Source organism: Scomber scombrus, chromosome 14 (genome assembly GCF_963691925.1).
Source record: "Scomber scombrus chromosome 14, fScoSco1.1, whole genome shotgun sequence".
Taxonomy (NCBI): domain Eukaryota; kingdom Metazoa; phylum Chordata; class Actinopteri; order Scombriformes; family Scombridae; genus Scomber; species Scomber scombrus.
In genome coordinates, this window is record NC_084983.1 from 6,277,731 (window position 1) to 6,291,219 (window position 13,489).

Here is a 13,489-nt window from a genome sequence, read left to right on the forward strand (position 1 = left end):
TTACAAATGCTATTACAAATTTATTGAAAAGTTAAAAAAACCCATTTCAATTAAGAAAATATAAGCATTTCATTTTCAAGTACAGTACAGTACACACATACACTGAGGCAAATGAGATGCACGTTGTTTTACAAAATTAAGTAAAAAATGACAGTATTTACATGTTTACTTTTTTTTAACACTTTTTTGCAAGGGGGCTCATTCTTATCTAATTTGAGGGTCTAAGAATAGAGGGTGACATATATAAAATGTAAACGTCTTTAAAGCCTTTATTAAGTACATTTACACAATATGGTAGCAGACTATTTGGTCTGACATTGAGAATTAACACAAATGTATCTGTCATCAGTGTGTGCCTGTAAAATGATGAAAAAGGCAGCTTCAACATCCCGGTCTCCACACCGGCATTTTTTATACTCAACTTCACATATTAACAAATACTTTTATTGCATGTTTGCTCTTGTTTAGCTTCACTTGTTACTCTCATTGTTCACTTCCAAAGGGGGCTCAGATACAGGACTGTTCTCTGGTGGGGGATCTCCTGTTAAAGCACACACACACACACACACACACACACACACACACACACACACACACACACACACACACACACACACACACACACACACACACACACACACACACACACACACACACACACACACACAAACATGTGAAATTAAAGGAGGGAGGTTTTAGGAGAATGACTTGGAAACCAAATTTTATTTTATCTATTAATTAGTAGTTAAAATATCAGAAATTGGTGAACAATGTCAATCACTGCTTCCCAAACGCTTAAAATGTCTTGTTTTGTCCTTGTGTTCACAACCCAAATATATACAGTTTATTATCATAGAAGACTAAAGCACAAGAAAACATTCATATTTAAGAATCTGGAACCACCATAAAAATATCTCAAAATGATTAACTGACTATCAAAATAGTTGATTCTTTTTTTGTTAATTGAATAATAAATGAATAGACTAATCCATGCAGCTCTAGATCAGAAAACAATGCGTCAGACCATGTTAGGAGAGAACCAGTTCCTATCTACTAAGTAGGCCTCTCGGTGCAGCTGTGATGCACACTGATAAACAGTCCAGCAGAATGGAGAGTATGTAGTCAACTCAGATCCAAACTACAAAAGACAATGTTGTCTTTATAAAGTTTGGCCCATCTCTGGCTTTCACTTGTTAGAGAACCTACAAGACTGCTAGTGTTAGTGTGTCATGTGTGCAGAAAATGGGAATTTGTTCTTAACTGCATAAGGAGGATTACTATTTAGTAATACGTGAGTTGAATAAAGATTATTGTTCAGGAAGGGCTAGGCTGACACTGCAGCATGAGTGTTACATTAAGAAACACATTTATTGGTGGTTAATACTCAATCATGTGCCTGCACAAAAAGCCTGATGAGTATAACTGCATGAGTGAAAACTACTGCTGAATGCAGAGTGTGATAAATTGCCTGTGATGTCTGTTGGGGCTGAAGACGTAAGTCTAAGTTAATAAAGTAAAATGAATCTGAGCGTACAATTAGAAAGAAGTGAGGATACCAGACGTCTGTAAACCGCTGCTCATCTCTGCTCAAGGCTATATTAGCCACAACTAGCATAACACACTTGAATCTGATGGTTGAGTTGCATTGTGGGTAATATAGGTGTCAGGCTTTGGGAAGGAGGGAGAATGCATGAAATAAAAAAAAGATATTGGGCTATTTATTGTTCTGCCACATGATTTTCTTAAACTGTCCATGTTATAGTGGATTACTTCTCAGAATATTATATGTTAATATGTAACCAGAGCTCAAAAGAACAGTAGAATTTGCAGACAATTGTTCTGTTTGGGCCTTGGTTGATGTTCACAAGAGAATCAAAGAACAGTAACTGTCCATTTACCTTCAACCAATTGCTGGGCTGCCTTCTTGTCTTCAGTAATGTAGAGGGAAGTCATGAGGAAAAACAATCCGCCCAGGATTCCGATGAATGGGCAGATCAGGAAACTGTACTTCAGACTGCGGAAGCTCCACTGAGGAGTTGCAGGGTTAGAATTGCGTATAGCATCAGAAACCTACTGGCACAAGTGTAAACACAGCATTAGTGTTCAGTCATACACAAACAAAGTAGTTTACTCCTGTGGTTCTCATAGTGGGGTTATTTCTGTAATAAAACATCTAAAAGAATAAATCTTCTCAGATGGGGAACACTGGAGCAAAATCTAATCAAATGGGGGTCTGTGGTTTAATTTGTGTCAGCTTAAGGGTCCTTGGCGTGAAAACATTTGAGTACCACTGGTTTACTCAAGCTGTCAGAGGTGCTGTGATGAAACAAAATGTGGGTAATTGGAACTATTTCTCACCGCTCCAATTAGATAAGGACTCCCAGCGTCACCCAGAAGATGGCAGACTGAAATCTGGAGAGCCTCAGCTGTGGACCTTCTGGTCGGTACAACAACATACTGAAGAGAAAAGGAACACAAACCACCAATTGAATTCCAAGGTTCAGCAGATTTTTTCATGTTTTTTATTTCCAAGTGCATCATTCACACTCACCAGCAGTATATCTGCCAGGAGGGACCAGTTCAGTGACAACAGCAGCTCAGCCAAGAAAACGAATATCTGAAATGACACATGAGACATTAATTAGGGGCATATTTAAGACAATCATTAAGCAATAGATCAACTTATAAATTCATCAATTCTTCACTCATCTCTTAATGAATAAATTAGCAGCTTGATTTTTGATTTTCACTTTTTTACATTATCACATATTCTTCTTAAGCTAGCTTCAGCATTTATTTGAAGCTGTAATACTTATACTGATTGAGCAAAAACTCCACATGCCATAACTGCACTAATATATGATTTTAAAAAATTGTTACATTTGATTTTGTGCATCGTTGTATGTACATTATGGACTAAAATAAATAAATATATAAAAAGATATATAATATAATAATATAATATAATAAAATATTGCAAAATAAATCAAATAAATAACATTAAAATTATTAATAATGACATGTTTGATTTATTAAGTACTTTTAAAATTATGTTCTGTAATATATTTAATACGAGTTAAAGGGGCAAACATCCCTCTCACAAACAAACACATCGACTTTAAAGTGCTAATGTCTGTTGGGTGATGAAACTGTTTTATATTGACACTTTAACACTTGGAAGAAATTTAAAAGGTGCTGTTGCAGATTCCAGATGGTAGAGAAGCTGTCACTGGTCTCAGCTGGATAATTGGCTGCTGATTAGAGTTAATTGATTAGATCACTGAGTGACATAAATCGGCTCTTCATAATCAGAATCACAAGGAGAGAGTTTGAACATGTACATGTGGCAACATGTTGTGAGTATTAAAGGATAGGTTCACATTTGCTAAAATGTTTCTTAACACAATCCTCATATTCTCATATGTATAGTGAAACAGTCATTGGTTGCTGTAATCATACTTCCTGGCCATAGTAACTGTGAAGAGATCTCCTCTTAATGTTGGACAAAATGCCCTGTCACACATCAGCCAACCCTAATGTGAGGCTCCAGAAGTCTCAGTAAGTCAAATGCCTAACTTCTTAGAGTCTTTTTAGTGTGAATGTCCCTCTTTGTGTTTCCACACACAGTGTTTCTGTGCTGAGCTGTCGCATGGGGAATGTCATACCAAAAAGACTCCTTTTGGAAGGTACTCACTTACACTGTCTGAGAGTGTTGAAGATTTGGAGTTGGAATCCTGTCTAGTAAGGATTTCTCCAGTGATAACAGCGACTAATAACTTTTCTAACATACATACGAGCGTTGAATGTGAATTTACGCTTTAAGTTTTGTCCTGCTTCCAACACTGCAGAAACTGTAGCACAGACTTTCAAGTAACTAAATCCATTGTTTCAAATAAATATTTAACTTGAGGCCACCAGCAAAGACACAAGTTTGTCTCTTACATAAGTAACTGGAATGCTAGTTGATGCCAAAAAGATGACAGCAAATAGGCAGGGGGTCGATCCCAGCATGCCCACAGCGCAGATGAGTGGGTCCGCATAAGACACTTTGTTCCTAAAATATCTGGATAAACTGGTGCCAAGAACCACTCCCAGAATGCCCGATGCCACCGTCACACCGCCGAAGATAAGACTGTAAAGGGAGCAGAGGAAAGCGGCATTGTCAAAACTTCCTAGACGTTTTGAAGGACGTGAAGTGAATGAATGGGGGTGCAGGTTAAAGGTCACACTGCACCTGTCTTGGGCGTTGCAGGGCTCTTTGATACACACCGGCCGGACTCCCGCACTGACCTGAGCTCTGGCCAAAAAAGTAGGCACCCAGAAAGCCAGAGCTCCAGTGAGGAAGGCCATAGCTGTCACTCCCATCGATGACCACACATAACTTTTACTAGAGTCAGAGTAACAAAACAAGAGGATTAGAAAATATAATATCTCTGTAAATGTTAGGGTTAATGTAAAATACCACAGCATTAATTCATGTCTGATCAATAAATCAGTTGTGACAATATATCCACCAATATTAGCTTATTGCAATTATATCAGTATATACCAATACCTTAATACTTTGGAGATTAAGAAACTTAAATTAAAACTTAAGTTAAATCATTTAGAGACAGTGATGCCATTACATAGTTTATCCACCAGAGGGCACTGACATAATTATTTGTGTGAATGTCCTGCTCAGCACATAATATCTTGTTCAAAATTCTTTAATAACCAAAATAACTGATAACTGATTTTACTCTTAAAATATAGCTGTATCTGTGAGGCTATAGTATTAATCTATTATTCATTTCAATGTCCTACTTTTTCAAAAGATACTTGACATCCTCTTGGTAAGAGCTCTTCCCTGTGACTCCGACTCCGTGGGTTTCTGCAGCACCTCTGGGTGGGTTTGGGCATAAGAGCACCAACAACAAAAGTCCCAGTAAGCCCAAGATGGGAGTGACCTGATAATACAAAACAAAATATTAACGATGTCTATTATGGACAGTGCTCGACGTATATTTACATGACTGATTATGCAACAGTTCTCACCCTGAGAGCCCAGTGCCAGTCCCCTGTGAGATGAGTAACTGATGACCCCACTATGTATCCAAGACCGCTGAAAACACATAAAAGGGTAAAATATGAAAGAATGACAATAATAAACAAGCTTAATAATGTGGTAGCCTGTCCCCTGGTATTTACAGAATAATTCAACCTCTTTACATATTGATATAACTTTGAACAGTTTAAATCACCATATTTTGGATTTGGCTAGTAGTTGATATGCTAAAAACTCATTTTCCAACTAATTTCACAGCTTACCAAGTGAATGTTTTCAGCAAAATTAACTTGCAAAATGAGATTTGAAGTAGGTTTTTTTCTTGCCATGGGTTGTTATCTCTGCTTGGTAATGCATTTGAAAGCACATATTGTTTTTGAAGGAAGAAATCCCATAATCCTTTTCACACTGTTCATGGTTTTTTATTGTCCATCTTCCTGATTAGATTTTTCAGCAGCACTGTTTGTGAATGTTCAGGCGCCGGAGTTTCCCACCATCAGTAAATGTAGCGCTCACATGGAATGTCTGAACAATCCATGCTTTCAGTTACATTCCCACACAACAGCAACACATTGTAACTTTGCCTCAAAAAGCAGATAAATCAAATCCAATTATTGTGACGTAATATATTTCAATACTGTACTGACATGACCCCAAACTAGTAGTTCTTGTTTCACAGCTGACATTTTGTTTAGTCATTGCAGAAAAACCTCTGGTGTTACTCAAGTGTCCCACTAAGCCTTGACAGTGTGGTAATGAGCTAACCTGTGTTTTGCCAGAGTTCTGACACCATCAGTTGTCTTTTCCCATGTAAAAACGCCTATTGCTGTTTGAAAAGAAAATGTGCCTGAAAAAAGGTGAACATGTATAGTTAATGGGTTAAAATGTGATGTTGTTTCAAACCTTCCAACAGGGATAAAGATGTAGAAGGCAGAGATCATGATGAGTCGCTTAGGCCCAGTGAAGAGGTCACCAATGATGGTGGGGGCAATGGTGGAGTAGCTGGCCTCTCCTACCCCGACCAAAGATCTCAGCAGCACCAGAAGCCAGAAGTTCTGCAGAGATCAAGACAACGTTTAATCCCAAAGACCACAGAGACCCTCTCACAGTTTGACATAATGCTGCTCTTAAAGCCGATTAATCATTAATACATATTTATTTTTTTTCCTAAAGAAACTGCAGGATTGCTCTTTTCTACTTCATGTTCATGTTGACTTCATGTAGTGCACTAAACAAATTTACAACAGTTGATAGATACTATGTTGACTCATACAATATTTGCTTGAGCATCTATTTATGGTTTTTCTAGTTGCAGGCCTAAGAATGAGTATCCTAAAAAAGAAACAAACTCATCAAAAACTTCCTGTCTGAACTGCCCTGACATTCAGGGGCATCTGTGTGAGAACTGATCATGTCCTCAGATGAGAGAGGAAGAAGAACTAACACACAGTACCAGGAAACAGCACCTCCTGATCTTGCTGCTGATTATTTGTTGTAATAATAGTAATTTTGTCACTTACCGACTTATTGACAAAAGAGCTGCCGGCCGCTGTCACAAGCCACACACTCAAACCACCAGCCATGATGTATATCCGGTTGTAGCGGTCACCAAGGTAACCGAAGAAAGGGGCCAAAAGTAAGAAACTGCAGATGAAAACTGTAAGTACATTAGTATTTAATGCTCAGAAGAAATTCTGACTTTATAATTTAACAATGAATGAAAACACACCGGAAACCCTGCAAGAGCAAGGGCTAACAAAGTACATTTATAAAAGCATTGATGAATAATCTGACTAATCTAATTTTGAACCACTAAGGGTCTTGCAATAACCAACCGTGCAGCAAGTGCAATTTACTTGCAGCACATGTTGCAAAATTCTATCTTAGGTAAGAACGTGTCAGTAAGAGATCTACAACACACCCTATATATATATATATATAGTTTTTTTTAGAGTTTTGAACATTCATCTCTCAAAAGGACAGTGTGTGAGTGTGTGAATGTGATTCATCGACCGTCATACCTGTCTGTAGAAGTCCAGCTGTACTGTCACTTATGTCAAAGTATTTCTGAATGATGGGAAGGACACCTACATAAAAATAAAGACAATTCATATGTAAAACCACCAAATTAAAAGCAGTACATGGTGTTTGTTGTGAGGTGGTGTTGTTGTGTGTACACAAGATCTCATCTAACCTGCTATTGTGTACCGCTCCATGTAGTTGAGCAAGTTGACGTAGCAAAGCACAGCTACAGCTATGTAGGCCCGTCTATTTGATATAGGTGGTTTGTCCACCAGCTCTGGTGCAAGGGATGTAACGCTGTTAACAAGAGAACCATAGCGTAGACCAGAGCTGGTGCTCAGACTCCGTTGAGGTTTGTCCTTGGGGGACGTGATGGATCCCTTTGGTTCCATAGTGAGCAGCTTTTTCTTTACCTGGAAATGGAGAATGCAGGACTTAGTTTTAGAGTAATATTTTCCTCTACACTCATGTTACAGCATGCACACAGTAGTTTGGAAACAAGTCTTATATAGCTCAGACAGGATTGATTCATTTGATTATACAGTATATAGAGTGGGTTAAATTATTTTATCAAGTGGCTACGAATTGTAGCTCCCGCTTTCATCTTTAAAATAAGGTCTTATTGCTTCACAGAACAATAAAGAACTGTTTCTATCCCATTGTACATTAATCCAACTCATGACTCACTGTGAGAAGTGTTCAGGTTATATTCCAATGGGTTTCTTTTGGGTTTCTTTTTGACTCCTGTGCTCCTGAGAGTAATCTAGTTTAGACGAAATCAGATAATGTGGTTTGTGGTACCACTTTCGAAATAGTCCTTATGACACAAAAGGTGACTACACAACTGAGAACCAACCATCGCAACTATGCAAGAAAGGAGAAGGAAGATTCTCAGTCTTTCAGCTTTTTCCTCCACTAGTTTCACAACACCACATGATAGCTTTGTAACCAACCACTAGACAATTATTATGTGATTATAGGAGTTCAGAGTTATATGTCTGAGAGAGGTATAAGACACTGGGTGTACAATGTAGAATCCTAACAAATGTTATCTAGTTAAAACTATAAAATAATAACAGAAAAAGACATGTAAAGGTCATGCATTACAATATATGAGCATAAATGAGCTGACAAGAATTCAACATTTTTTCACTATGAGTTAAAGCTTTCAGGTACTTATTAGATTATCATACTTGTACAACCCCTCAGCTATCAGAACAGTCTCTATAAATATAAATGATAAATAGCCCCACGTACGTGTTGATGATGTCTACTTTATGCAATCTTCTCCATTCATTCCATAGTTGCAGTTGTCAGATTACAGTGTTGTTTCCAGTGTGTCTCTGAGGCTTGAAGACAACAGGAACATGCCTAAAGAGATATTAGGTTAGCAGGGGACCAGCCCCTTTTGGGTTGGTCATATGTTTTCACACAGGCTTTCACTGTGATGCAATGCAGTAAACAAGCCAAATAATCATTTTCATTCTCTTGTCTGTTTTTACTTTTTCTTTCATTCTTTCTTATAATAAACAACAATTTTAAAGAATATTAAAGCTACTGGCCTGATTCATTAAAAGAAAAAAACTTTAGCAGGTTTATACACACAACTCACACAACAGCAGATGTGGGTGTTAGATGGTAAACTATAGATGAATGTGTCGTGACTTTCATCAGTGGTGCAAGCTCTGTGATTGAAGCAGGAATTGCTTAGATACATACAGTATTTGGATGTTTAAAGGGAGATACTGCCTCTGATACATTAGTGTGTGTTAGTCCAAAGGATGATGATGGTCTTTTCCACCACCGCTAACAAAACACTTGTGATGTCTTTGTTTAAAATGCCTGTCTTCAAAATCTTACTGATGTATATAAAATTGAATTTTCTGATTGCGTTGAGGATATAATATTTTATTCAGGGCAATAAACTGCTGCTTTATTGTTAACTTTACTTAAGTCTCAGCAAGGCTGTGGTCTGAAGCCCTGCTGCTGTTTAATTGGTGGCGTGCTACCACTGCACTGGTAATTTATGTCGTCTGTGATATTACATTCCTGTGCATAAAAATACTGAAAGTGTAAAAATAAATATTTAATTTCAGTAACATGAAGTTGTGACCTTAGAAAATGAATCTTCAGTACCTACTCTTCCATATAAACCCCTTTCTTTCTAATTTGAATGTTCAAAACAGATGCTTAAGTGAAATTAATCTGCTACGTGAAAGATTTCCACATATATGTTTCATATGATCATTCCTTCCTTACGTGAATCCTTATAACTGCTGCCAAAACCCATTCACTATTCATATGGATGTTCAATAGTAATATTAACTATTCAAATGAATTCTAGGCTCACTATTGAGCAGCCCTAATATGAACCAATTTTATCCAGAATATCACTATTTTCAACATATCCTTCAAATGTTTTCTGTTTTCTGTCAAGGTGACCTTAAAATGATTGCTTCAACTAAGATAGCAAAGCTTCTAATCTTTAACAGGACATTGTGAAAGAATTGCCTCTGTCTCAAGAGTTAAGCCTAGAGATTTGATTGTTTTTGTCGACAGATTAAGGCATGTCAAAACGATTCTACAAAGGGCCATGTGTCTGCCAGTTTGAAGACCATCTGAAGACTTGGATCAGTTGATTAAATGATTCAAGGCTGAATGAAAACCTGCAGCCGCACGGCCCTTTGTGGAATACTTTGGACATTCCTACTTGAGATAATGAATCTCTACATATCATGAGCCTCACAAATGTATCTCGGTGGCCCACAGTAAGAACATCAAGTTCATTCCCATGAAATAGACAAGAGTCAGTAGCTCTATATAAGTCTACATTGCTATGTACATGGTAAACCTTTGATCCAATTATAGACTCTTCAGATAGGTCACAGGGCCACTTAGTCAGATAGTTCAATGGCTTTCCTTTATCAAAAATGACTCCGTGACAAGAGCAGAGACACACATTGACCACCACAGAGCTAACTGCATTTGTGGTCACTGTTTGTGAGAATCTGCAGTTAAAATCTACCAATTAACTTCCTCCTTAACTCTTAACACAAGTGAGATCATTTTCTCATTTGAAGAAGTAACCAAACTGAGCTGTACTCACACTGTACTGTTAGAGCTGCAGGGGGAAAAAAGGGTTTCCCTGAAAAAAGTAAAATAATCTAAAAACATTTATTAGATGATATTATGCTTATCTATTTGTATGGGGGTTATTTCCACCTGCTGTTACAACTCTATGAACTTAATATTGTGATGATAATTTTTTATTATTGGTATTATCAATCGTCATGAAAGTAGCATAGGGGAGGGGAACAACAAAAGTTAATGGTCATAGTAAATTTTGTAATCATTTTGTTGAGCTCTGTTAGCGCCACAGCAGTTGCTGCCATCTAGTGTTTACTGTGATGTAGTACAGCTGACACTGGGTTGATTAAATTAAAAATTAAAATTAGATGAGATTAAGATGAGATTAAACTGGTTTGATGGTGAAGCTGAAAAGCTTAATAGAGGGCTTTGTGTGTTCAAGTGGCCTTTCAGAGTTAGTCTCATCTTGTGGGTTAACTGATTAGATGGGGAATTGTAATGCAAGCAAGGTACTGAAGCCCAGAACGGATGTGCAATTTTTAAAAAGCATTTACGTCAAGATCAAGAGTTCATTATTTCATTATCTCAAAATGAGCTTTGTTATCTACATCGAGATATTTAACCCATTACCACTAGAAAACAGAAGGTTATTTCCTCTTATTACTTACTGTTTATAGTTAAGAGATCAAGAGTTCCATAGATGGCATCTTGACAACTGTACCAACTGATTTAAGTCAAAAATGTCACATCAAAAAGTATATAAGAAAGTAAATAAATAGGACAGTGTGAGGGAGACATGGAGAGGAGAAGACAGGAATAAACAAATGACAATGAGCTCCACCCACGATAAATCTTGTGATAAATGATCTCATTATCTTGGGAAATGAGCCTTTTGTTTCCTTGAGACAATGAGATAAATTAACTCATGATCTCGAGACAATGGGTTTAAAAAAATAAATAATTGAAAGCATGGCTGTTCACGACTTCCAGAGCAAGAAAACACTGTGTTTACATTTAATTTTTACACATAAGGGAAGCTATTATAATTTGCCACAAGAAATGCCATGAAAGTGGTCGAATGATCTTGAAAATACTACTACTACTATTGAATTTAGTATATTTATTTAGCCTTTATTTAACCAGGTTCGTCCCACTGAGATCTCTTTTACAAGAGAGACCTGGTCAAATAGCAGCAACACATTAAGTTAATATAAAAGCACTTAGATTTGAGTGACATTAAAATGGTCAGATAAAACATTTGCACACAGACAACCTGGACTCCACAAATTTCACTGTAGTTTTACAATAGTTTAGGGATACTATGTTTTGACGTTTAAGATCAGTCTATAGATTGTTCCATGCAGCAGTGGCAGGAAGCCTAAAAGCTGTCTTACACAGTTCTCTTCAGACTTCCGGAACAACTCAGCAAATCACATGGGAACAAAGACTGTAATTTCCATATTTGAAATTTAAAAGAGAAGATAAGTAAGTAGGGGTTTTGACAGGAATGGCTTTGTAAATCAAAACATATCAATGACTGAGGCAGCGTGAACATAGAATAATACACAATAGTGAGTTTGTATGTGTCTCAGAGCCCCATGATACACACTATCCAGCAGAGGCATCCATGTACAACACGTCCCCATAATCAGTGACAGGTAAAAAGGTAGACTCCATCAATTTCTGTTTCACATAAAAAAAAGCAAGACTTGTTTCTATAGTACATCCCAGTAAAAGCTTCAACTTCTTTCTAACATACTGGATACATGCCTTGAAAGACAAGAGATTATCAGTTTTATGACACTATACTACTCTATATCGACAATAACAAATCTTTCACATAAAAGCATCTATGAGTCAAAATGACATCCAATGTGAGTCTATGACAGAATAATCTTGCACATAGCCAGAAGCAGGACATTAGTATGTTTGTAGTAGTAGTTTGTTTGGGGGTTTGCGATAGGGGAAATATTTACAAAGCATTGGCCTTCTGTGACCTCCGTTATTGTATATGGCTGCTTTGTGTGGTTGCGTTTAATTCAGGACAGGATAACCCGCACAACTCAAACTGAAGACATATTCAGAAGATGGCAGTAATGCATCAATAAGGATATCAACAGCAGTAGATGTTGCAGCAGCAGAAGGACCAAAACTACTACAGCATTTCAAGAAAAGTAGGAGAAATGAGAGAAAACAATATAATTCGAAAGGAGGAGAATATTATATCAAGGATGAGGTGTGATCACACTGGCCTGAACAGTACATTAAACATGATGAATTGGCTACAGTCAGATGTGAACACTGTGGACTACAGGAAATGTATTTTTATACTGTCCTGGATATCAGCAAGAGAGACAGACACTTAAAAAGTTACAAAGTTAAAGATACACTACAAAGGATTTGAGAAATATTGCAGAGGAGTTCAGGTGATGTAGGACAGGGTTATTTTCAGATTTTTTTAAAAGAAGAAAATATAATGCAATAATAACTGTTAATCCAGAAGGTGGCGGTAATGCTCCTATAGGCTGTTTGCCAACCGCCATTAAACAACAAAAAAAAGAAGAAGAAAAGAAGACGCTGCAGCAGGAGAAGGTGACGACGAAGAAGAATGACGAGAACGCTTAACTGAAAATAGAGGGGACGGAGGACTGTTTAACGACCGTTCATTTTACGCTGTTACCTCGAAACATTCACCATTGAACACAGCGGCATTACACTTGCTAAATTATGACAGAGCCTCAGTCAGCGCTGTTACTCAGGAGACAGCTTGCAGGTAATTTAAACCTTGGTGTTAACTGATGCTAACGGTGCATTTTTCGCGGACGCTGCCGTTAGCTGTGATTGAAACTGTTTTCTTGAACCTTCCACATCAACGTTACGGCTCCGTGACAAATAAACTGCGGGGGTATTACAGCAGAGGATGTTGGTATAAACTCCTGACAAACTCACAATCATACGTTTCGACGTTGTTTACTGATTCCAGTAGAAAGCCACTGTCACAAGTCCCAACGACTTTCCACAGCCGGGCTAGCAGCAATCAGTTAGCCGAGCGTTAGCCTGTAGCCGACTCAATGTGTTTACATCTATTTTAACCGACATAACATGTTGTTTGACATTTTTGGACACGCTTTTTTGGTAGTTATATGTGATTAACGTGATGATAATGACTGTTTTATGCATAACACGTAAGTGACGTTACACAAGTTGACCCGTTTTCTTTCGCAAACCATATAAGAGTTGGTATATTTAGCTGCTGTCACTGTGGTTAGCTGCAACACGCAGAGCTAACCAGCTAATGTTAATCTTACATTGCCACTATTCGCTATTTTAGCA

The 13,489-nt window shown here is 37.5% G+C and overlaps 2 protein-coding genes across 8 annotated transcripts in view; one reads left to right on the forward strand and one right to left on the reverse strand.

Moving 5' to 3' along the window:
* Positions 1–13,489, reverse strand: part of spns3 (SPNS lysolipid transporter 3, sphingosine-1-phosphate (putative)) — a 22,082-nt gene continuing 8,593 nt past the window's right edge. For 3 of the 7 annotated variants that reach the window (XM_062433803.1, XM_062433805.1, XM_062433801.1), the window contains 13 exons: positions 8,327–8,440; positions 7,242–7,482; positions 7,069–7,134; positions 6,568–6,704; positions 5,951–6,102; positions 5,038–5,104; positions 4,807–4,949; positions 4,235–4,387; positions 3,943–4,132; positions 2,552–2,617; positions 2,359–2,457; positions 1,899–2,070; positions 1–541 (listed from right to left, as the gene is read on the reverse strand). In XM_062433803.1, the coding sequence (XP_062289787.1) occupies positions 471–541; positions 1,899–2,070; positions 2,359–2,457; positions 2,552–2,617; positions 3,943–4,132; positions 4,235–4,387; positions 4,807–4,949; positions 5,038–5,104; positions 5,951–6,102; positions 6,568–6,704; positions 7,069–7,134; positions 7,242–7,461 (1,536 nt within the window). In that variant the 5' untranslated portion in view covers positions 7,462–7,482; positions 8,327–8,440 and the 3' untranslated portion in view covers positions 1–470. Of the gene's footprint in view, positions 542–1,898; positions 2,071–2,358; positions 2,458–2,551; positions 2,618–3,942; positions 4,133–4,234; positions 4,388–4,806; positions 4,950–5,037; positions 5,105–5,950; positions 6,103–6,567; positions 6,705–7,068; positions 7,135–7,241; positions 7,483–7,756; positions 8,053–8,326; positions 8,441–13,489 lie in introns of those variants that run through there. The other 4 variants (XM_062433802.1, XM_062433800.1, XM_062433804.1 and 1 more) reach the window with 3 other exon arrangements.
* ube2g1a (ubiquitin-conjugating enzyme E2G 1a (UBC7 homolog, yeast)) overlaps positions 12,758–13,489 on the forward strand; it is a 5,829-nt gene continuing 5,097 nt past the window's right edge. Inside the window, exon 1 of the mRNA XM_062433819.1 lies at positions 12,758–12,929. Coding sequence (XP_062289803.1) covers positions 12,884–12,929 — 46 coding nt within the window. The 5' untranslated portion in view covers positions 12,758–12,883. The remainder of the gene's footprint in view (positions 12,930–13,489) is intronic.